Source organism: Chiloscyllium punctatum, chromosome 31 (assembly GCF_047496795.1).
Source record: "Chiloscyllium punctatum isolate Juve2018m chromosome 31, sChiPun1.3, whole genome shotgun sequence".
In the NCBI taxonomy this organism is placed as follows: Eukaryota; Metazoa; Chordata; class Chondrichthyes; order Orectolobiformes; family Hemiscylliidae; genus Chiloscyllium; species Chiloscyllium punctatum.
The window spans coordinates 64097907-64123491 of NC_092769.1; the positions used below are offsets into that span (position 1 = coordinate 64097907).

Below are 25585 nucleotides of genomic sequence, written 5' to 3' on the forward strand. Positions count from 1 at the left end.
ACTAGTTGGACCGAAGGATCTGTTTCCGTGCTGTACATCTTTATGACTTTATGCTCAGCAATGTATTGGAATCGTCAAGTCTGAAGGTAGTAGTAACATGATGCGGGTTTTAGCAGCAGACGATGGGGGCGGAAAGGCAGGCAATGTTACAGAAATCTAAATGTGTGGTATTAGTGATGGTGTGGGTATGACACCAAGGTTGTGAACAGTGTGTTCAGTTTCAGTTCAGGAGAGGGATGGACTCTGGACAACAGAATTTATTGTAGCAACAGAAAACGATGGTCTTCTAAATTTGTGATTCAAAGATGTTTCCACGCATTCAGTACTGAATATTCACTGAAAATTTAGCAATAGTGGAAGAATGAAGAGAGATGGTAGTGTGGTAGAACAGGGTCTTGTCAGTGTACATGCAATAACTGCACGTAGTTGAGAATAGGAGGGCCGAGGATAGATCAGGTTAGGGTATGCAAGAGTAAACAAAGGCAGCACAGTGCCAGGGATGCGAGTTCAGTTCCAGCCTTGGACATCTTGGCTGTGTGGAGTGTGCACATTCTCCCCATGTCTGCGTAGGTTTCCTCTGGGTGCTCCGGTTTCCTCCCACGGTCCAAAGGTGTGCAGGTTAGGTGGATTGGCCATGCTAACTTGCCCACAGTGTCTTGGAATGTGCAGGTGAGGTGGCTTTGCCATGGGAGGTGCAGTGTTACAGGAACAAGGTTGGGGGAGTGAGTCTGGGTGAGGTGATCTTCGGAGAGTTGGTGTGGACTTGTTGGGCCTAATGGCCTGTTTCCACACTGTAGGGATTCTATGAGCTTTGGAGAGGAACGGAAGGTTGGAGATGGGTCTGCAGTTTGAAAGTATGGTGGGGTCAAGGGCTTTTTTTTCCAGCACATGATGACAATTGATCTAAAGGTGAGATTAAAAGCTGAAAGTGGGGTAACAGTTAATACTGAATCACAGAAATTTACAGTGTGGAAAACTGGAATACTAGTTTGTATTGGAGGATATTTCTACTCATTCACACCTGGAATACAGTTATTGTCCCCTATCTAAGAAATGATATAGTGCTGTAAAGGTAGTCCAGAGAATGTTCATTTGTTTGATGTATAGGTTAGAGAGGTTGAGTACATTTGAGCCTGTACTGATTGGAGTTTAGAAGAATGAGAGGTGACATTATTGAAACACACAAGGTTCTTAGGGGACTTGAGAGGACAGATATGGATAGGTGATGGTTACTCCTTGTGGAAGGTTTCAACACCAGTGAGCAAAATCTCAGTAAAGGGTCAGCATTTAAGACAGATGTGAGGAGAATTGACTTCTCTCCAGGGAGTAGCAAATGTTTTAAAATTCTTTACCACAGAGATCTGTTGAGGCTGGATCATGGAGTACATTTTAAGATACACATTTTTAATAAGTAAGGAATTTTGAGGGTTATGGGGAGAAAGTAGGAAAATGTAGTTGGAGGTTATCAAATCAGCCAATAAACAGCTGAACAGACTCTGTGGGCTGAATGGCCTATTTCTGCTCCTATGTCTTATGGTCCAGAAGGAAGCCGTTGGCCCTTCAGGCTGTGTTTTGTGAACAACTATTTCCCTTAATGCCATTCTCCTGCCTTCTGATTAAACCTGACTTCACCATACCATCAGGTAGCACATTGCTGATCTCAACCATTCTCACCGTGAAACACCTTTTCCTTCTATCACCTGACTGTCTTTTTACCAATTCATGACACTAAGCTGGGTGAGCAGGTGAACTATGACGTGGGCAATTATGTGAGTGGGCAGATGGACAGTAATGAGGTATAATATGGATGAATGAGGTTATCCACTTTGATAGCAAAACCAGGCAAGCAGACAATTATCTGAATGACAGACTGGGCAAGAGGGAGGTGCAACGAAACCTGGGTGTACTTGCATACCAATTGCTTAAAGTAAGCAGGCAAGTGGTGAAGAAGACAAATGGTATGTTGGCCTTTAGTGAGAGGTTTTGAGTACAGGAACGGGGATGTCTTACTGGAATTTTACCGGGTGCTGATGAGATTAAAGCTGGAGTAGTATGTGCAGTTTTGATTGCCTTATCTGAGGAAGGATGTCCTGGCTAGAGGCTGTGGTACAGATTTATCACCTATCCACTCCACCCTCCCCTCTGACCTATCACCATCACCTTCCCCCACCAGCCTCACCACCACACTCCTACTTATCTCTCAGCTCCCTTCCTCCACCCCCACATTCCTGATGAAGGACTTTGCCCGAAACATAGCTTCCCCACCTCCTTGGATGCTGTCTGAATGACTGTACTTTTCCAGCGCCACACTTTTCAACTCTGATCTTCAGTCCTCACTTTCTCCCACAGAGAGTTACTAGTCTGATTCCTGTGATTGTGGAACTGATGTACAAAGAGAGACTGGATCGGTTCGGACTACATTCACCTTGATCCCTAGATTAAAGAGATGAAAGGGTATGGGATAAAAGGAGGAACAGGGTAGTTGGATGATCAACTAGATCATATTGAATGCAAACACACTTGAAAGGCCAGACACTCCTATTTTTATGTTACTAATTACTTTAAATCTGTGTCCTGTCTTTGTAAATTTCATGAGTGGGACAGTTTTCTCCCTTTTAATGTGCTCAGTCATTTCATTATTTTGATTCGATTTATTAATGTCACTTGTACTTGGGAACAGTGAAAAAGTTTGTTTTGTGTGCATTACAGGCTGATCATACCATACAAAATGTATTAGGGTCAGAGAACAGAGCGAGGAATACAATGTTATGGCTGCAGAGAAGGTGCACAAACAGCAAGATCAACATTAGATTTAGAGTTTGAGGGATCCATTTCAGAAGCCTGATAACAGCGAGGAAGATGATGTTCCTAAGTCTGTTGGAACGTGTTTAGGCTTTTGTATCTTCTTCCTGACTGAAGAGTTATAACCGGGGTGAGAGGGGTCTTTAATGATGGCTGCCTTCCCAAGGCAGTAAGAAGTATAGACGGAGTCAATGGATGGAAGGTTAGCTTGCATGATGGACTAGGCTGTATTCACAACTCCCTGTAGTCTCTTATGCTCCTGGGCAGAGTAGTTGCCATAGCTTTCTCTTCTCCAAGGAAAGCAGCTCCAACACCTCCAATCTATCTTCATTACTTAAATTTATCATCACTGGAACCATTCATTCTTCTAAACCTCTTCTGCAATCTCTCCAATGTCTTCATGTGTCCCGAACTGGATGCAGTACTCCATCTGAGGAAAAGCTTGTGTCTTTTTCAACAGAACCTCCTTGCTCTTGTACTCTACGCCCCTATTAAAGTGTAGGATAACTATGTTTTATTAACTGCCCTCACAATATGTTCTCCCACCTTTAATGACTTTTGTACATGTATATCCATGCCTTTCTGCTCCTTCACAGTAGTACCCTTTGTTTTGTCCTCTGTCCATATTCTTCCTACCAAAATATATCACCTCATACTTTGTTGCATTGAATGTCATCTGCCAATTCATCAATGCCTTGTTTGGTTCTACACTACCTTCCATCAGCATTGTCCTGATAATGATAACTGTGATCTCACCAAAACAATCTGGTAAGATAGTGAAAGACATGGTCCTTTAATAAATTCATGTTGGCTGAACTCAATTAATCTACATGTGTCCTTGTGGGTGTTTATTTTGTTCCTAATCAATCTTCTAGCACCACCTGAAAGACTAAGAAAGGCTGAAAAAGTATGATCATTGCATCTGCAATTTCTGTTCTCACTTCCCTCAGTATTCTCATCTGGTCCTGGTGTCTTAGCCACTTTCAGCACACACAGCCCATCGAATAGCTCCCTCTTATCAATTTTAACTATTCTAACTATCATTTCTCAGCTGGGTAGCTTCTTCCTCCTTATTAAAGATAGATATAAAAGTATGTGTTTAGGATAGTGAAGGAGGGGTTTGGTATGCCTTCCTTTATTAGTCAGAGTATAGAGTATAGGAGTTGGGAAGTCATGTTATGACTGTACAGGATATTGGTTCAGCCACTTTTAGAATATTGCATGCAGTTCTGGTCTCCTTCCTATTGGAAAGATGTTGTGAAACTTGAAAGGGTTCAGAAAAGATTTACAAGCATGTTACCAGGGTTGGAGGATTTGAGCTATAGGGAGAGGCTGAACAGTCTGGGGCTGTTTTCCCTGGAGCATTGGAGGCTGAGGGGTGATCTTATAGAGGTTTACAAAATGGAGGGGCATGGATAGGATAAATAGACAAAGTCTTTTCCCTGGGGTGGGGGGAGTCCAGAACTAGAGGGTATAGGTTTAGGACGAGAAGAGAAAGATATAAAAGCGACCTAAGGGACAGCTTTTTCACGCAGAGGGTGGTGCCTATGTGGAATGAGCTGCCAGAGGAAGTGGTGGAGGCTGGTACAATTGCAACATTTAAAGGGGATTTGGATGGGTATCTGAATAGAAAGGGTTTGGAGGGAATTGGTTTGAGTGCTGGCAGGTGGGACTAGATTGGGTTGGGATATCTGATTGGTATGGACGGTTGGACCGAAGGGTCTGTTTCCATGCTGTACATCTCTATGACTCTAATTCAGCTATGCCAAGTACCTCCATATATAAATCCTCCTTTTTTGGCTCCAAACCAGCCCATTCCTCATTTCACCATTAAATCTGGAATTAAGAGTCTGTTGATGAGCAGGAAACTGTTGTCAATTGTTAGAAAAATGCAGGGAAGGAAACTGCCATCCTTACTTGATCTGGCCTATATGTGATTTCAAATCCACAACAATATAGTTGACTGGGCAATTAGGGATGGGCACGAAATGCTGGCCTCATCCTGGAATGAATTTCCTTAAAACGTCCTGTGTCTATAGAAATTCTTTTATGTTATTCACCAGACTCGCTTCATACTCCTTCTTGGTGCCTCTTATGTCAGGTTTCACATCTCTGAACATTGAAAACCAGGCTGAAAATACAATTATATTTTTGACCTGATATCCATCGTAAGCATGGTTTCCTTTCGTTGTCATAATTTCTTCCTTTTAAATTTCATCCAGGGAACGCTAGAGTTGTTTGCCATACTTTTCCCTCTGAAGGAAATATACCTTGACTATGAGAAAGTGAGGACTGTATATGCTGGAGATCAGAGCTGAAAAATGTGTTGCTGGAAAAGCGCAGCAGGTCAGGCAGCATCAAAGGAGCAGGAGAATTGACGTTTCGGGCATAAGCCCTTCTTCAGGAATGAGGAGGGTGTGCCAAGCAGGCGAAAGTAAAAGGTAGGGAGGAGGGACTTGGGGGGAGGGGTGTTGGGAATGCGATAGGTGGAAGGAGGTTAAGGTGAGGGTGATAGGCCGGAGAGGGGGTGGGGGCGGAGTGGTCGGGAAGAAGATTGCAGGTCAAGAAGGTGGTGCTGAGTTCGAGGGTTGGGACTGAGAAAAGGTGGGGGGAGGGGAAATGAGGAAGCTGGAGAAATCTGCATTCATCCCCTGTGGTTGGAAGGTTCCTAGGTGGAAGATGAGGCGCTCTTCCTCCAGGCGTTGTGTTGTCATGGTCTGGCGATGGAGGAGGCCAAGGACCTGCATGCCCTTGGTGGAGTGGGAGGGGGAGTTAAAGTGTTGAGCCACGGGGCGGTTGGGTTGGTTGGTCCGGGTGTCCCAGAGGTGTTCTCTGAAACGTTCCGCAAGTAGGTGGCCTGTCTCCCCAATGTATAGGAGGCCACATCGGGTGCAGCATATGCAGGTGAATTTCTGACGGATATGGAAGGATCCCTTGGGACCTTGGAGGGAAGTAAGGGGGGAGGTGTGGGCGCAAGTTTTACATTTCTTGCGGTTGCAGGGGAAGGTGCCGGGAGTGGAGGTTGGGTTGGTGGGGGGGTGTGGATCTAACGGGGGAGTTGCGGAGGGAGTGGTCTTACCGGAACGCTGATAGGGGTGGGGAGGGAAATATATCCTTGGTGGTGGGGTCTGTTTGGAGGTGGCGGAAATGATGAAGGAACCCTCCAACCACAAGCGAGGAATGCAGATTTCTCCAGCTTCCTCATTTCCCTTCCCCCCCCCCCCCCACCACCCCCCCACCCCCACCTTTTCTCAGTCCCAACCCTCGGACTCAGCACTGCCTTGACCTGCAATCTTCTTCCTGACCTCTCCGCCCCCACCCCCTCTCCGGCCTATCACCCTCACTGTAACCTCCTTCCACCTATCATATTTCCAATGCCTGTACCCCAAGTACCTCCTCCCTACCTTTTATCTTAGCCTGCTTGGCACACCCTCCTCATTCCTGAAGAAGGGCTTATGCCCGAAACGTCAATTCTCCTGCTCCTTTGATGCTGCCTGACCTGCTGCGCTTTTCCAGCAACGCATTTTTTCATACCTTGACTGTGCCCAAACAAACACACTCTTCTTTAAAAAGGTAGCTCACTGTTCAGCTGCTGGGTTTCCTGTGAACCTCTGACACCAATTTAAACTATTCCTTCCCCATTCCACCTGTTAGTTATTCATACACTAGATTGTTCATTATACTTTTCAACTGTCATCCTAAACCTATGGTACAATGATCACAATCTCTTAAATGTTCCCCATTGACACTTAATCGATTTGAGAGTGGGGTGCTGGAAAAGCACAGCAGGCCAGGCAGCATCCGAGGAGCAGGAGAATCAATGTTTTGGACAAGAGCTCTTCATCAGGAATCAGTCCTTTAATGTATTTGGCCTATCTCATTTTCAAAAACTATCATTGGACTGGAAACATACTGCTGTACCATAGAAACAATAGAAATAATACAACATAGAAGGGGGTCTGTTTGGCCCATTATGTCCATGCCAACTGAGATGCCCTTTTGAATCCTATCTTCCTGCACACAGCCCATAGCCCTGTTAAAACTTTTTTTTTAAAAAGTATCTGCCTCCACCAACTCAGGCAGTGAATTCCAGACAGATTTGTTTCAAAAAATAAAGCTTTTTAACACATCCCCTCTAATTGTTCTGTCACTGAGCTTGAATCTGTGATCACTGGTTTTTGAACTATCTGCCATGGGAAACAGGTTCTTCCTGTGTACTCTATTTTGACACAATTTTGTATATCTCAATCCTAGCTTTCTCTGTTCCAAGAAAAAAACATCCCCAATCTCTCCTCATAGCTACAGTTTTCCAGCTGTGTCAAGATTCGAGTAAATCTTCTCTGCACTCTCTCCAGAGCAATTAAGTCTTTCTTGTAATGTGATCAGAACTGCACACAATACTCCAGTTGTTGCCTCACCAGTGTCTTCTACAGTTTCATTGTTATATCCCCACTTTTGTATTCTGCACCTGGGGAGAGGCCGTTCACTTGCTCCCAATGAATGCTAGCATACCATGTGCCTTCTTTCAACGTTATCTAACTTAACTCTACCTTTAGGGATCTGTGCACTTGCACACCAGGATCTCTCACTTCATCTACCCCTCTCAGTATATTCCTGCTCCTGAATTCTCTTTTACTGTTTGACTCCCAAAATGCATTACCTCACACTTAGAGTTGTACTCCATCTGCCATTTTCCTGCCCACTCCACCAACACATCTTTATTATTTTGGACTTACAGCTATTCTCTACACTTTCCACTACACGGCCAATTTTTGGTTTAAAGCTTCAAAGAATTATGTGCATGAACCCCAAGACACTGCTTTTAATTGTACAAGTCCTTCCCCTGCTTGTTTTACAAAAATGTAATATCTCACATTTATCCAAATTAAACTCCATTTGCCACTCTTTAGCCCACTGACCAAAGCTTTACAAATATGATTAATCTTGCAACCAATAAAACCTTGCTTCTCCTGATAGTCTTCCTAATAATCAGAGTTCACCAGTTATAAATAAAACTTATTTCAAAAAGACAAGCTAATAATATCAATTAACATGCTGAAGTTGGAGGTTTAGCGGGAAGAAGGTCAAGGGACTGGAAGGTGGGACTTTTGGATGAGATGAGCTGTCACTGAGCATGACGGGAGAGTGGAGAACACTGCAGAAAGGTGCGGGTTCAGGGCTCGGCCAAGATTCTATCTTCAGCAACTGTTTGGCCCGGTGGGGTCTCAGAAAGGAGGCAAACTGCAGAGGCAGCTAATCACATTGTCTAAGGAAGCAGCTCCCTGCACTCACTGCATTTATCATTGAAGGACGCAAAAGACTAATTGAAAGCCGATTCATTAGACTGCTCACAAAAACATTAATCTTGAGAATTGGACTGCCAGTCTGTCATTATAAATAGTCCACTGTGTGTTTGGTTCAGTCCTGGATGTGACGAGCAGCAGAATGCAATCGCTGTAACTTGTGAACTTGCTGGTATCTCAGCAGGTTGGATTTCTGACTAAATCCCTTCCTACATTGCAAGTTGGTGAACGGCCTCTCCCCAGTGAGAGTTCTCTGGTGTGTAGTGAGATGAGATAATTGCCTGAACCCAGTACTGCAGTGAGAGCACCTGAACGGTGTCTCAGTGGTGTGAACACGCTGATGTTACATCAGGTCCCCAGACTTTTTAAAGCATTTCCCACAGTCTGAGCATTTAAAAGGTCTCTTGAGAGTGAGTGTGTGTTGATGATGCATTAGTTCGCTGGAACTTTTATAGCACTTCCCACAATCTGTGCATTTGAAAGGTCTTTCTCTAGTATGAACTCGTTGGTGCATGAGCAAATTTGACGATAGAGTGAATCCCTTCCCACACACTGAGCAAGTGAACGGCCTCTCCCCAGTGTGAATTTGCTGGTGTACAATCAGTTGCGAAGATAGTCTAAACCCAGTCCCACAGTGACAGCATCTGAACGGTCTTTCAGCAGTGTGAACATGTTGATGTCACATCAGTTCGCCAGAACTTTTATAGCTGTTCCCACAGTCTTGGCATTTAAAAGGTCTCTCATCAGTGTGAACACATTGATGGGACATCAGGTCGCTGGAACTCTTAAAACATTTCTCGCAGGTTAGGCATTGAAAGAGTCTCTCCCCGGTGTGAGCACATCATTGGAGCATCAATTCTCCGTAGCTTTAATAACACTTCCCACAGTCCAAGCACTGAAAAGGTCTCTCCCCAGTGTGAATTCGCCTGTGTATTGAGAGGTCAGATAACTGAATGAATCCCTTGCCACACTGAGCAGATGAACGGCCTTTCCCCAATATGAGTTGGCTGGTGCATGGTGAGTTGAGATGATCTTTTGAACCCTGTCCCACATTGAGAGCACCTGAACAGTTTCTCGTCAGTGTGAACAAGTTGATGGTGCATCAGATTGCTGGAACTTTTATAGCACTTCCCACAGTCTGATCATTTAAAAAGGTCTCTCGTCAGTGTGAGCACATCTATGCCACATCAGTTCACAGGAGCTTTTATAATACTTCCCAGAGTCAGCAGTTGAGATGAACAAGTAAATCCTTTTCCACACTGACAGTAGGTGAATGGTCTCTCACCCGTGATGGGTCAACAGATGGGATAACTGAGTGAATCCCTTTCCACACTGAGCAGATGGATGGCCTATCCCCAGTGTGAATGTGTCGATGGCTTTCCAGCTCAGATGGGTAACTGAATTCATCCTCACAGTGTCCACGTTTCCAGTTTCTTCCCTGTGTGACTCCACCTGTAAACTGTGATGTTTCCTTCCACGCTTAAAATCCAGTTTTATTCAGGCCCTGATAATTGATTCCCAACTGCAAATTCTCTTCTAAATATTCTGTAAAATTGATTTAAAACAGACAAAATGAATGAGCAAACTCACAGAAACACAAAGGCAGGTTGTGAAATGGAGCTGAATGAATCTGGTAATTTGTGGAGCCGTCACAAAGGAAACAGTGATCGTAAAGTGCTAAATCGATTTTAAAAAAAATCTAACTGGTCTTTCAGTGAAGTGAACTTACCACCCAATTTGGATCTACATAAGAGTATGGTGGCATAAACAGAGAGAGAGAGAGAGAAGTGGGAGAGACATGAAGGTGAGGGATTTTTTAGATGTACAACTCTGCCAAAAACTTTTCATCCTCTCCCAAATCCTCAACCTCCATGACATTAGAAAGATTAGATAACCGCATCTATGAAGACCATTCCTCTAAGTCTCCCAACAAGTCATAGACTGTTCTGACTTGTCTCCCATCCAGTATTGGACATTTCCTTCATCTCCAATACTAGAAATATACTTCATTTAAATATTGGGTAAACTGAAGCAATCTACTTTACACCCCACTACAGACTCCGATTCCCCACCACCAGCTCCATCCACCCTTGTCTGAAATTGAACCAGAGTGCACAGCATTTCAACTCGAGTTCAGGTACCTAGTTTTTTGAAGTTTGTGTCACAGGTAGACACGGTAGTTAAGAAGGCATTTAGCATGCTTACCTTCATTGCTCAGACCTTTGAATATAGGTATTGGGATGTTATATTGAGGTTGTACAGGACATTGGTGAGGCCTCTTTTGGAATACTGTATCTAGTTCTGGTCTCCATGTTATAGGAAGGATATTATTAACCAGGAGAGAGTTCAGAAGAGATTTGCCAGTCTGTTGTTGGAAATAGAGGGTTTCAGTTATAAGGAAGGCTGGATTGGCTGGGACTTTTTTCAGTGGAGTGTGGGAGGCTGAGGGATGACCCCATAGAGGTTTATAAAATCATGAGGGGTATTAAAAATGTGAATGACAGGTGTCTTTTCCCTAGGATGGGGGATTTCAATAGGGGCCATACTTTTAAGGTAAGGGGAGAAAGATTTTTTTTAAAATAATTGCCTCCATGTCTTTTTTGCAGAGTGGATAGTGTGTGGAATGAACTGCCAGAGGCAGTAGTGGATGCAGGTACAGTTATAACATTTAAAACATCTGCAATAGGTATATGAATAGGAAATAATTGGAGGGGCATGAGCCAAACACAGGCAGGTGAAACTAGTTTAGTTTGGGATTATGGTCTGCATGGACTGGTTGGACAGAACCAGTGCTGTATGACTCTGTAAGCTTTAACCACATATTCCAGTCATCGCCAAGACCATCTTTTCCAAGACCATCTTTTCCACCTCCAGTCCTATTGCAAAGTGTCCCCTAGTCTCAGTTCATCTTCTGCTGAAACTCTTGTCATCTCTCAACATAAACAATCCTAACACACCTCATGGTTGGTTTTGCACAATCAACCACCCTGTCATTTTGAAGATCATGTAAAACTCTGCTGCGGAATGGGCCTGGGTGGGTTGCTCTTCGGAGGGTCGGTGTGGACTTGTTAGGCTGAAGGGCCTGTTTCTACACTGTAAGTAATCTAATCTACTATAGTGGTGTCATCAACAAATTTGTCAGTGGAGTTTGAGCTGAATTTGGCCAAACAGTCATAAGTGTATAAATATGTACAGTAAGGTGCTGAGTATGCAGCCTTGAGGGGCACCTGGTGTTGAGGATTATCGTGGAGGAGGTCTTGTTCCTTATCCTAACTGATTGTGGTCTGCGGGTTAACAAGTCAAGGATCCAGCTACAGCATGGGGAACAGAGTTCCAGGTCTCGGAGTTTGGAGATGAGTTTGTTTGGAATTATGGTGTTTAAAAGTGGAGCTAAAGTCAATAAACAGGAATCTGATGTAGGTGTCCTCAGGAAGAAGGGCTCATGCCTGAAACATCAATTCTCCTGCTCCTTGGATGCTGCCTGACCTGCTGCGCTTTTCCAGCAACACCTTTTCAGCTCTGATCTCCAGCATCCGCAGTCCTCACTTTCTCCTCCGAGGTATCCTTGTTATCCAGGTGTTCCAGAGATGAGTATAGGGCCAGGGTGATGGCGTCTGCCATGGATCTATTGTGGTGGTAGACGATTTGTAATGGACCAAGGCAATCTGGGAGACTGCAATTGATGCCATTACTAACCTCTCGAAGCACTTCATAAAGAGCCACCGGGCAGTACTCATTAAGGCACATTGCCTGATTTCTCTTTGGCATGGGGATGATCATGGTCTTCTTGAATCAGGTGGGAACCTCCTATCGGAGTAGGGAGAGATTAAAGATGTCTGTGAATACTCCCACCAGTTGGTCCGCGCAGGATCTGAGTGCATGACTGGGGACATCGAGGCCAATTGCTTCCGAGGGTTCACTCTCAAAAAGGTCAATCTGAAGTCTGCGGTGGTGACTGTGGGTACAAGTGCACTCGAGGCTGTCAGGGCAGGTGACATCATTTCAATCACCTTCTGTTCCAAATGAGCATTGAATGCATTGAACTCATTGGGGAGGGAAGCACTATTGTCAGCGATTCTACTCAACCCCCCCCCTTTGTAGCCCATTATATCATTAAACCTTGCCACAGTTGACGTGTGGTGCTGTGGCTAGTCTGCGACTCCAGTTTAATCTGGTATTGTTTCTTGGCATTCCTGGTGGCTTTGCAAAGATCGTACCTAGATTTTCTGTAAAGGACAGGGTCACCCGACTTGAATGCCTGAGCCCTAGATTTCAGCAGGGAGTGGATCTCCTGGCTCATCCGTGGTTTCCAGTTGGGAACACCGGGATGAATTTGTTTGGAACGCAGACCTTACTGATGAAGTATCTGACGGTAGTGGTGTACTCCTTTAGATTGGTGGCTGAGTTCTTGATTATAGACCAGTCCATGGACTCCAAGCAGTCACTGAGGGGCTCATCTGTTACCTCAGACCAGTACTGTGTGAACGTCCCTGGGACAGCAGCACAGATTTGCCCTAATTACGCCTCATTCTCCTATACCGCACATTTCATCAATGCGATTTGGCTGTAAGGCGATCGGTAGATTGGGGAACGGCTTTTTAAAACGTTAATTCCCATTGGCTATTATGCAATTCCACCCCTGATTACCTTAAGTCCACTCTGTGTTTACTTCAGGTCAAGCAAAAGAGGTTGGATGATGGGGCAATTTTTTTTGACCTTATTGTTGATGTTTTTAGGAATGTTTAAGAATGCTATTGACAGAAGACCTTTGATAAGGTGCTGCACAGGTGGCTGCTGAGTAACATAAGGGCCCATAGTGTTAGAGACAAGGTACTAGCATGGTTAGAAGATTGGCTGTCTGGCAGAAGGCAGAGAGAGGGGATAAAAGGGTTCTTCTCAGAATGGAAGCCAGTGACTTGTGATGTTCCACAAGGGTCAGTATTGGAACCATAACTTTTCACTTTATACACTTAATGATCTGGATGAAGGAACTGAGGGCATTCTGGTTAGGTTTGCGGATGATACAAAGATAGGTGGAGGGGCAGGCACTATTGAGGAGGCAGGAAGGCTGCTGAAAGATTTCGACAGGTTAGGAGAGTAGGCAAAGAAGTGGCAGATGAAATACAATGTGGGAAAGTGTGAGGGCATACACTTTGGTAGGAAGAATAGAGGCATGAACTATTTTTGAAATGGGGAGAAAATTCAGAAATCTGAAGTGCAAACAGACTTGGGAGTCCTTGTGCAGGTTTCTGTTATGGTAAACTTGCAGGTTGAGTTGGTGGTTTGGAAGGCAAATACAATGTTGTCATTCATCTTAAGAGGACTAGAACATAAGAGCAAGGATGTACTTCTAAGGCTTTATAAAACTCTGGTCAGACTGTATTTACAATACTGTGAGCAAGTTTGGGCCCAATAGCTCAGGAAATATAAATTGGCCGTGGATTGGGTCCAGAGGAGATTCACGAGAATGATCCCTGGAATGAAAGGCTTAACATATGAGGACTCTGGGATTATACTCAATGGAGTTTAGAAGATTTGAAGCGGGGGATCTGATTGAAACTTACAGAATACTGAATGACCTGGACAGAGTAGACATTGGGAAGATGTTTCCATTGGTAGGAGAGACGGGGGCTTGAGGGCACAGCTTTAAGAGTAAAGGGAAGACCTTTCAGAATGGAGAGAAGGAGAAACGTTTTTCAGCAGAGAGTGGTGGATCTGTGGAATTCATTGCCACAGGAGGCTGTGGAAGCCAGATCATTGAGTATGTTTAAAACAGAGACAGAGGTTTTTCATCTTCCTGCTTTCTCCCTGTAACCTTTGATCCCTTAGCAATCAAGAACCGATCAGCCATGATTGAATACCGGAGCAGATTTGATTGGCTGAATGGCCTAATTTCTGCTCCTATGTCTTATGGACATCACTGGGATGTTAGTAAGGACTGCTTGCATGCATTCTGGCACAGGCCTCTCCCAGATTTTCTTCATGATTTTAAAGGCGTTAATTGCTGGAAGCTCCTCTGACAGTTCAAAGAACATTGTGTCGCTCTTGCAAAGCAAGTTGGATTTGAAGAAACGGAGACTGATCTCCAACAACTTGTTGCTGCAGGAGAAATTGAAGCTTGAGATGGAGACAGTGAAGTCCAGGATGCAGCACCACGAGAACTTTCCACTTCCCTTTTGTTTCGGAGGGAAGTTGAGAAGCTGTTACAGCTCTTCTTAGAAGGCAATGACTACAATGCAGAATGCAGTAGGATAGCAGTTCATGGCATAAAATCTTGTCTGGCACCCTATGAACAGCTCCTTCACAATAGAAGACACATGACAAAACAGCAAAAACTAGATGCCTTTTTTAAGACAACCTCTGAGGACAGTGAACCACAACCATCCACTTCTGGACTAAATTTTTTTTTGTCGTAACCCTGTACCTGAAAGTAATGATGATACTGCTGATTACTCTCTGCCCCTCTCTTAATACAGTACTGTAACTCAGCAATCTCTGAAATCCCTTTGTGCTGGATTTATTGTATTATTTCATTAAAATATACGATTTTAATATTTACTTATGCTGTGCTATCATTTGTGTTAGGCTAACTACTACTTTTGTTTCAATTTTTACTTACACTTTCGGTGGTTCACTCTAACTCTGATTTTCCCAATGTTAGGTTCCCTGCTTGATGCAACTGCAATACGCCAACTATTGTGAACAGCCACCATTTATTTCAGCACCTACAAATTTTTGGAGGATGACTTAACACTCTTCGTGATGTTTGTGGAGTGTGTCAAGCGAGGCTTTCTGAACAAGGGAACTGTCCTCCCATTATACAGGGTTTTACATCACAGTCAGTTATGCACGCAACCCCCTGCCCCTCCCCCATTGTCAAATGTCACCCAAAAACAATGTGTGGTTAAGTTATTCTTTAAAACAGTGTGAGATTAGGTTATTCCTTAAACTACAACATTTAGAGAGTATGATTAGATTGTCACATCCTGCCTGCAAGACAAAAACACCCTTTTCTTCCCCCCCACCGGATATCCACTTTCTTACATGTTAGCCAAACATATTAACCCTTTAACATCTCACCATATATCCCGTTATTTCTATTGCGTGATTCTCTAACACAATGTCGCACGAGATTGCATCTGCTGCGTTGTAGTAGAACAGACCATATACCTAGATCTTGGGGGTACGTTATGAGCAGAGGCTGCACAATTCAGTCTTCGGTTTACTATGGCAGGTCATTCAGCCTATTGCATTCATTCCAGCTCACTAGAGAGCAACACTATCTGTCTCATTTCCCTGTTCTCTCCACAAAGCTCTGCAATTTTAGTTCCCTCAAGTGCCTGCCAAATTTCCTTTCTAAATCATTAAACTCTCCACTTCTGGTACCCACAATATTCTGAGTGTTACTACACATGTGCTAAAAAAAATGAGTTCTTGCTCAAACCTTAAATATTTCTCCCCCAATCCTTGAATCATCACCTGATGGTAACTACTTTTCTCGTCCTATTTGGTCTAAACCTCTCAAAATCACGTTTATCTTTAGAACATAGAACATAGAACATAGAACAATACAGCGCAGTACAGGCCCTTCGGCCCTCGATGTTGCGCCGATCAAAGCCCACCTAACCTACACTAACCCACTATCCTCCATATACCTATCCAATGCCCGCTTAAATACCCATAAAGAGGGAGAGTCCACTACTGCTACTGGCAGGGCATTCCATGATCTTACGACTCGCTGAGTGAAGAACCTACCCCTAACATCAGTCCTATATCTACCCCCCCTTAATTTAAAGCTATGCCCCCTTGTAATAGCTGACTCCATACGCGGAAAAAGGTTCTCACTGTCAACCCTATCTAACCCCCTAATCATCTTGTACACCTCTATCAAATCACCCCTAAACCTTCTTTTCTCCAAAGAAAACAACCCCAAGTGCCTCAGCCTTTCCTCATAGGATCTTCCTACCATACCAGGCAACATCCTGGTAAACCTCCTCTGCACCCGTTCCAGTGCCTCCACATCCTTCCTATAGTATGGCGACCAAAACTGCACACAATATTCCAGAAGCGGCCGCACCAGAGTCTTATACAACTGCAGCATGACCTCAGGACTCCGGAACTCAATTCCTCTACCAATAAAAGCCAGTACGCCATATGCCTTCTTCACTGCACTATTTACCTGGGTGGCAACTTTCAGAGATCTGTGTACATGGACACCAAGATCCCTCTGCTCTTCCACACTACCAAGTAGTCTACCATTAGCCCAGTAATCCATGTTTTTATTACTCTTACCAAAGTGAATCACTTCACACTTAGCTACATTGAACTCCATTTGCCACCTTTCTGCCCAGCTCTGCAGCTTCTCTATATCCCGCTGTAACCTGCCATATCCTTCCTCACTGTCTACAACTCCTCCGACTTTCGTATCATCCGCAAACTTGCTCACCCAACCTTCTAACCCTTCCTCCAGGTCATTTATAAAAATGACAAACAGCAATGGTCCCAAAACAGATCCTTGCGGAACACCACTAGTGACGGCACTCCAAGATGAATCTTTGCCATCAACTACTACCCTCTGTCTTCTTCCAGAGAGCCAATTCCTAATCCAAACCTCCAACTCACCCTCAATGCCATATCTCTGTATTTTCTGCAGTAGCCTACCATGGGGGACCTTATCAAACGCCTTACTAAAATCCATATATACTACATCTACCGCTTTCCCCTCATCTACCTCCTTCGTCACCTTCTCAAAGAATTCAATAAGGTTTGTGAGGCACGACCTGCCCTTCACAAAACCATGCTGACTATCCTTGATCACATCATTCTTATCCAGATGTGCATAAATCCTATCCCTTATAATTCTCTCTAAGACTTTGCCCACAACAGAAGTGAGACTCACTGGCCTATAGTTACTAGGATTATCCCTACTCCCCTTCTTGAACAAGGGAACCACGTTTGCTAGCCTCCAGTCCTCTGGCACTACTCCTGTAGACAAAGAGGACACAAAAATCAAGGCCAATGGCTCTGCAATCTCCTCCCTTGCTTCCCAGAGAATCCTAGGATAAATGCAATCAGGCCCAGGGGACTTATCTATTTTCACCCTTGCCAGAATTTCCAACACCTCTTCTCTACATATCTCAAAGCCATCCATTCTACTTATTCGTGCCTCAGTATTCATATCGACAACAATGTCCTGTTCCTGAGTGAATACTGACGAAAAGTATTCATTCAGCACCTCCCCAATCTCTTCAGCCTCCACACGCAACTTCCCATTACTATCCTTGATTGGACCTATTCCTTCCCTAGTCATTCTTTTATTCCTAACATACCTATAGAAAGCCTTAGGGTTTTCCCTAATCCTACCAACTAAGGACCTTTCATGTCCCCTCCTTGCTGCTCTTAGCTCTCTCTTCAGGTCCTTCCGGGCTACCTTATAACTCTCAATCGCCCCTATTGAACCTTCACGCCTCATCTTTACAAAGGCCGCCCTCTTCCATTTAACAAGGGATTCCAACTCCTTATTAAACCACGGCTCCTTCACACGACCCTTTCCTCCCTGCCTGATAGGTACGTACTTATCAAGGACACTCAATAGTTGCTCCTTGAACAAGTTCCACATATCAATTACGCTCTTGCCTTGGAATCTACTTTTCCAATCCACACATCCTAAGTCATGCCTCAACGCATCATAATTTCCCTGCCCCCAGCTATAACTCTTGCCCTGTAGTACACACTTATCCCTCTCCATCACTAGAGTAAAAATCACCGAATTGTGGTCACTGTCCCCAAAGTGCTCACCTACCTCTAGTTCTAATACCTGGCCTGGTTCGTTACCCAGAACCAAATCCAGTATGGCCTCACCTCTTGTTGGCTTATCTACATATTGTGTCAGGAAACTCTCCTGCACACATTGCACAAACACTGACCCATCTAACGAACTTGAGCTATAGCTTTCCCAATCAATATCAGGAAAGTTAAAGTCTCCCATAACAATCACCCTATTACTGTCACTCTTCTCCTGAATCATCTTCGCAATCCTTTCTTCAACGATTCTAGGACTATTAGGAGGCCTGTAAAAGACTCCTAACAGGGTGACCTCACCTCTCCTATTCCTAACCTCAACCCAAACTACCTCAGATGGCAAATCTTCATCCATCTTCCTTTCCACCGCTGTAATACTATCTTTGACAAGCAAAGCCACACCCCCCCCTCTTTTACCCCCACCTCTGACCCTACTAAAACATTTAAACCCTGGAACCTGCAACAGCCAATCCTGTCCCTGATCTAGCCATGTCTCCGTAATAGCCACAACATCGAAGTTCCCAGGTACCAACCCACGCTGCGAGTTCACCTACCTTATTTCGTATACTTCTGGCATTAAAGTATACACACTTCAAGCCACTCTTCTGTTTACAGGCACGATCCTTTAAGATTGATACCATATTCCTACCCTCCCTACACTCCAGGTCCTGCACCCTAAAGTTACAGTCTGGGTTCCCATGCCCCTGCAGAGTTAGTTTAAACCCCCCCCAAGAGCACTAGCAAACCTCCCCCCAAGGATACTGGTGCCCCTCAGGTTCAGGTGCAGACCATCCTGTCTATAGAGGTCCCACCTTCCCCAGAAAGAACCCCAGTTATCCAAATACCGAAATCCCTCCCTCCTGCACCATCCCTGTAGCCACGCATTTAACTCTTCTCTCTCCCTATTCCTCGACTCTCTATCACGTGGCACGGGTAACAAACCAGAGACAACAACTCTGTTCGTTCTAACTCTGAGCTTCCAACCTAGCTCCCTAAAAGCCTGTCTAACATCCTCAGCACTCCTACCTATGTCATTGGTGCCAATATGGACCACGACTTCAGGCTGCTCCCCCTCCCCCTTAAGGACCCGGAAAACACGATCAGAGACATCACGTACCCTTGCACCTGGGAGGCAACATACCAAACGTGAGTCTCTCTCGTTCCCACAAAACCGCCTATCTGTGCCCCGAACTATCGAGTCCCCAATTATTATTGCTCTGCTCTTCTCCACCCTTCCCTTCTGAGTAGCGGGGACAGGCTCCGTGCCAGAGGCCTGAGCCCCGTTACTTACCCCTGGTAAGTCGTCCCCCCCACAAGTATCCAAAACGGTATACTTGTTCTTGAGGGGAACGACCACAGGGGGTCCCTGCACTGGCTGCTTCCTCCCAGTCCCCCTCACTGTCACCCATCTATCTGCCATCTTTGGAGTTACTACTTCCCTATAGCTCCGATCTATGACCCCCTCTGCCTCCCGAATGATCCGAAGTTCATCCAACTCCAGCTCCAGTTCCCTAACACGGTCTTGGAGGAGCTGGAGATGGGTGCACTTCCTGCAAGTGTAATCAGCAGGGATGATTTACTAAATCTCCCCTCAATCACTTTGCTTCAGAGAGAACAAACTAAACATGTTCCTGCACTTCCATTTCCTGGTTCCATTCTGATAATTCTCAGCTTCTGCACAAGGACCTTCATTCAAACGTAAAAATTAGGAGCAAAAGTAATGAATAAATAAACACGAGGTATTGCATTTTGGTAAAACAAACGAGGGCAGAAATTATACAATTCAAAATAGGCTCTTGGGTAGTCATAGACTGTCCAGCATGGACACAGACTCTTTCGTTCAACTTATCCAGGCCACCCAAATATCTTGAATTAATCTAATACCATCTGCCAGAATTTGGTCCATATCCCTCTTAACCTTTCCTATTCATATACCCACCAAGATGCCTGTTAAATGTTGTAAGTGTACCGGTCTCCTCCACTTCCTCTGACAGCTCATTCCATACACTCATCACCCTCTGCGTGAAAAGGTTGCCCCTTAGGTTGCCTCTTTATATCTTTCCCCTCTCACCCTTAACCTATGCCCTCTAGGTTTGGACTCCCCTACCCTAGAGAAAAGACTTTGGCTATTCACCCTATCCATGCCCATAACTTCATAAACTTCTATAAGGTCATCCCTCAGCTTCCTACACTCCAGAGAAAATAGCCCCAGCCTATTCAGCCTCCTGCTATAGTTTAAACCCTCCAACACTGGCAACATCCTTGTAAGTCTTTTCTGAACCCTTTCCAGTTTCACAATATCCTTCCTGTGGCAGGGAGACCAGAATTGAATACAGTATTCCAAAAGTGGCCTAAGCAATGTCCTGTACAGGATTGGGGGAGAAACATTTAAGGTTTGAGCAAGAACTCATTTGTTTTAGCACATGTGTAGTAACACTCAGAATATTGTGGGTACCAGAAGTGGAGAGTTTAATGATTTACATGACCTCTGAACTCCTAAGCCCAATGCACTGGCCAATAAAGGCAAGCAGACTAAATGCCTTCTCCACTATCTTGTTTACCTGCTACTCCACTTTAAGGGAACTGTGAACCTGCAATTCAAGGTCTCAATGATCAGCAACACACCCCAGGACCTCACCATTAAGTGCCCTGATTTGCCTTCCCAAAATGTAGTACTTCACATTTATGTAAATTAAACTCCATCTGCTACTCTTCGGCCCATCTGATCAAGGTCCTGCTGCACTCTGGGTCCAGGTACAGAATTCTTTGAAGTTTGCACTCACATATAGACAGGGTGGTTATGAGGGTATTTAGCCACCTTGCATTTGTTGCTCAGTTGTTTAAGTATAGGAGTTGAGACGATATCTTGAGGTTGTATGGGACATTGGTGAAGCCTCATTTGGAGTACTGTGTCCAGTTCTGATTGCCTTGCTCTTGGAAGGATATTGTGAAGCTGGAGAGGTTCAGAAGAAATTGACCAGAATGTTGCTGGGAATGGACGGTTTGCATTAGAAGGAGAGGCTGGGTAGGCGGGACCTTTTTCACTGGGAGCGTAGGAGACTCATGGCAGCCTGAGAGCAAAGGAAACTGCGTCCTAAAAGGAGACCACTTATTTTAAAATTATGAATGTTTCTAAAGACTCCCCCCGACATATATATATATATATATACACACACACAATTGGAAATGTTTCCTCCTCATCCACCCTGTCAAATCTACTCAGGATCTTACGATAAAGTCACCTCATTCTTGAAACTCTGCTGTATACTGGTATAACTAGTACAAATGTTTCTCAGGAGGTACCCCCTCAACTTTGAAATCAACTGAGTGAATCTTCTGTGAACTGCTTCTAAAATTATAATATCTTTTTTTAAATAAGAAGTCTGGTACTGTATTATACTCCAGCTGTGGTCTTACCAGGACTCTCCACAACTGCAGCAAAACATCCCAACTGTTAAACACAACAACATTCCGAATCAGTTTGTGTGGCTGCAGGGGTCAGACTTCCTTCCCTAAAGGAAACAGGGGAAACAAGATTAGTTTATGACAGTTAATTAGTCTTCTATGTGACTAGCTCTCTGTTCCAAATATTTTTAAATAACTTGCTGTAGTGGAAGTTGACCAAGACCAGTCCAATGGCAATACCATGACATCAGTGCCTTTCTTTCATACTCTGATTTATCCTTTTTCCCTTGAGTAGCTTTGCTGTTTTCAACAACCTATGCAATCTTCTGACCTACCATATGTTTCCTACTTTTGTTTCAGTATCTCTGGAGGCTTCAAATGCAATATATTTTGTAAATTGCGTTCCCAATCTGCTGGATAAGCACTTGAGTAACAGATATTTGGGGGGGATAGGGGCCAAGCGCTGGAAGGTGAGATTAGTTCAGTTTGGGATTATGGTCAGCATAGGCTGGTTGGACCGAAGGATCTGGTTCCATTCTGTATGATTCTACATGGGGCAAAGGCAGTATCATAGAGTTTGGTCACAGATCCCTGATGTCATTTCATGTTGAAACTAGCTTGAGGAGCTAAATTTGCAGAAATGTGCAGCACAGAGGGATCCTTTTGGCTTTTGCTGTCTCTTTGAAAGATCAACTTTGTATAGTCACGCACACCCAGCTGCTGGTTGTAATACAGTAGGTGCCGCAGGCTCAGAAATCTGTCAACTCTCTTCCAAAATTCCTTTTCGAGTCAACTTCCATCATCTTTTTTAAGTTGCATATTCCAGATCCTATCAATTTTCAGTTGGTGCAGAAACTGCTAAGCCTGTAAAGTTGTAAAACACTGAACTGGAAGATGGGTTGCTGTCCTCCAAGCTCCCATTGAGCTTCACTGGAACAGTGCAAGAGACAGAGGTCAGAGTGAGAGTGAGGTGGAGGACAAATATCACAAGTGACTAGAAGCTTAGGAGTCAGCTTGCAGTCTGATTGGAGATTGTACCATAAGTTTTTTTGCTGTTCTTAATATAGAGGAGACCACATCTAAACAGCAAAACATATCGGAGTTAATCTCTGAAAATCTTAGAAACAGCATCCCAGAAAGTTTTTTTTTATTTTGGAATGTAAGGGGTACAAAATCAAGCAAACTGATTGCCAGGATATTAAACTCTATTCCAGTTACAGGGTTTTTTTTATATATCAGCAGAAATAAACCCCAACTGTCAAGATTGGAAGTGGCTCAGTCCTGGATGTCTTTAACAGCAGAGTCCAAGCCTAGCAGACACTGGTGAGCTCTCTGCTTTTTCAGCAGATCAGACGATGGATCAAATCCCTTCTCAGATGCATGGTGCATGTGAACAGTCTCTCTTCAGTGTGAACCCACTTATGTTTCTCGTGTAAGTGATGTTTTTATCTGTGTACCAGTAGCTCTTGACCTTCTGACCGGTGCGAGTTTGGGAGATTAGAACCATGCAGCATGGAAACAGACCCTTAGGTCCAACCAATTCATGTCAAACATGATTCCAAACTAAACTATACCAACTCCTGAGTTTGGCCCATATACCTCCAAACCTTTCCAATTCATGAACTTAGATAAGTGTCTTTTAACATTGTAACTGTGTCCACATCCACCACTCCCACACACGAGCTATCCTCTGTGGAAAAAAAACAAAAATTGCTCATGCCTTTTTTAAATCTTCCTCCTTTCAACTTAAAAATGTGCCCTCTACACTTCATATCCCCCATCCTAGGGAAAGGACACCTACCATTAACCTTATCTATAACCCCTCGTGATTTTATAAACCTCTATAAAGGTCGCCTTTCAACCTCCTAAGCTCCAGTGAAAAATGTCTCTGCCTATCCAGCCTTTCTTTACAACTCAAACCTTCCACACACAACAACATCTGATAAGTCTCTTCTGAACCCTCTCCAGCTTATTAATATCCTTCCTTTAATTGGGCACTAGAACTGAACACCGTATTCCAGAAGAGGCTTCACCAATGTCCAGTACAACCTCAACATGACTTCCCAACTCCTATATTTGAGAAGCTGAACAATGGAGGCAAGTGTGTGAAATGTCATTTTAACCACTTTGTCTATACGTGAGGCAAACTTCAAAGAATTACGTACCTGAACCCGTAGGTCCCTCTGTTCTACAATGCTACCCAAGGCCCTACCATTAGGTGCGTGGCGCATGTGAACAGACTGTCTCCGGTGTGACCCCACTTATATTTCTTGTATAAGTGATGATTTTTTCCTGCGCACCCGCTGCTTTTGCCCAAATGGCCAATGTGGGTTGTGGGTTTGGGAGATTCTGTCAAAGATCTAGTTGAGCTGGTGAAGTCCATTTCCTGTTTCTGTTCATCCATCATATTTGTCTCCATGGATACCAGCATGTTCCCTGGCTGAAGGATGTTACTGATCCAGTTGATTTTTGTTGATAATCCAGCAGCCTTTATGCTCACTGTTTCCTGCTCTAAATTCATTTTCCAGAGAATTTGAAAGGGAGGGCTTACAAATGGAAAGCTCAAACCAAACATCCGCTCGAGACCTGACAGATGGGCTCAGTTCATCAGATGAATATCGTCGGCCTTTGAACATGGAAGGAGAAAGTAGCATTGACAGTGGAAAGAAACTGTACGCATGCTCTGTGTGTGGACGAGGCTTCAGTCAGTCATCTGACCTGTCCAAACACCAGTGTGGTCACTACAGGGAAAAACCATGGAAATGTGGGGACTGTGGGAAGGGATTCAATTGCCCATCTGACCTGGAAACTCACTGGCGCAGTCACACTGGGGAGAGACCATTCACCTGCCCCGACTGTGGGAAGGGGTTCACTCAATCGTCTGATCTGCTGAGACACCAGCGAGTTCACACTGGGAAGAGGCCGTTCACCTGCACAGAGTGTGGGAAGGGATTCTCCCAGTCGTCTCACCTTCTAACGCATCAGCGAATTCACACCGGAGAGAGACCATTCACTTGCCCCGAGTGTGGGCAGGGATTTACTCAGCTATCGACCCTGCTGAGACACCAGCGAATTCACACTGGGGAGAGGCCGTTCACCTGCCCCAAGTGTGGGAAGGGATTCACTGAGTCATCTCATCTGTTGACACACCAGCGAGTTCACACTGGGGAGAGACCGTTCACCTGCACCGAGTGTGGTAAGGGTTTCATTCGGTCGTCTACCCTGCTGATACACCAGCGAGTTCACAATGGGGAGAGACCATTCACCTGCTCCAAGTGTGGGAAGGGATTCACAACCTCCTCCACCCTCCTGAATCACCAGCGCATTCACACGGGGGAGAGGCCGTTCACCTGCTCCCAGTGTGGGAAGGGCTTCAGTCAGTTATCCAATCTACTGGCCCACCAGCGGGTTCACACGGGGGAGAGGCCATTCTCATGCTCGGAGTGCGGCAAGGGATTCACCACCTCTTCCACGTTGCTAAATCACCAGCGCGTTCACACAGGGGAGAGGCCATTCACCTGCCCTGACTGTGGGAAGGGATTCAGTCAGTCATCTAACCTGCTGACACACCAGCGAGTTCACACTGGGGAACGGCCATTCATCTGCATCAAGTGTGGGAAGAGATTTGCTCGTTCATCCAACTTGCTGACACACCAGCGAATTCACGAGGAACCACAGTGATTGAAGTTTGCTCTTAATCACATCCAGGCCTGAACTATGTTTAGTGGGCTCTAATTCTCCTGAGGCAAATAAACTCAACCCAATCTGGGTGGTAATACTGTGTAAATTAAATAAATAACCTTTGTCTTACACATAAAAAGTATACAGTTTTCTTAATTTCTCTAATGCAATTTTGTTACGACACCGGTAAACCCTTCTGCTTAATTTAAAACTAGCAGCACAGAAAAGATTTATCCCATGCAGTAATCGGTAAAAATCGAGTGACCAAAAACTATTTAAAGTAAAAATTAATAACTTTATTTCTTAAAGTATAACAGAGAATAATTAACTAACCATTATTTACAATTTTTTTCTCTAACCTGTTACCCTCCCTTCTATACTAGTCTGATAAAACTCCCAATTAAGATTTACAAAACAACACTTCTTATCTCAAAACCAGGCAGCTGTAAGCTCTTGTCTTCAGAACTGACTGTGTCTTTTCTTCTTGTTTTGAATTTCTGCGTCACAAGCTACTGATCGAAAAGGTACTTTTAAGAGAAACCTGTTTTCAGGCAGTCTGTTTATATGCTGGGCCATGGCAGTTCTCCTCCCTA

General features: G+C 44.4%; 2 protein-coding genes across 9 annotated transcripts in view; one reads left to right on the plus strand and one right to left on the minus strand.

The window, feature by feature from the left end:
* The window catches only part of LOC140457217 (uncharacterized), a 132294-nt gene extending 126037 nt beyond the window's left edge, over positions 1-6257 (minus strand). The window contains exon 1 of the mRNA XM_072551320.1: positions 6207-6257. The gene's annotated coding sequence lies outside the window, so the exon portion shown is untranslated. The remainder of the gene's footprint in view (positions 1-6206) is intronic.
* LOC140457204 (uncharacterized) overlaps positions 1-25131 on the plus strand; it is a 62814-nt gene extending 37683 nt beyond the window's left edge. For 2 of the 8 annotated variants that reach the window (XM_072551272.1, XM_072551271.1), the window contains exon 3: positions 23840-25131. In XM_072551272.1, coding sequence (XP_072407373.1) covers positions 23840-24992 — 1153 coding nt within the window. In that variant the 3' untranslated portion in view covers positions 24993-25131. Of the gene's footprint in view, positions 1-13934; positions 14664-22550; positions 22744-23839 lie in introns of those variants that run through there. The other 6 variants (XM_072551273.1, XM_072551277.1, XM_072551274.1 and 3 more) reach the window with 6 other exon arrangements.
* Positions 25132-25585: the final 454 nt, after the last annotated feature.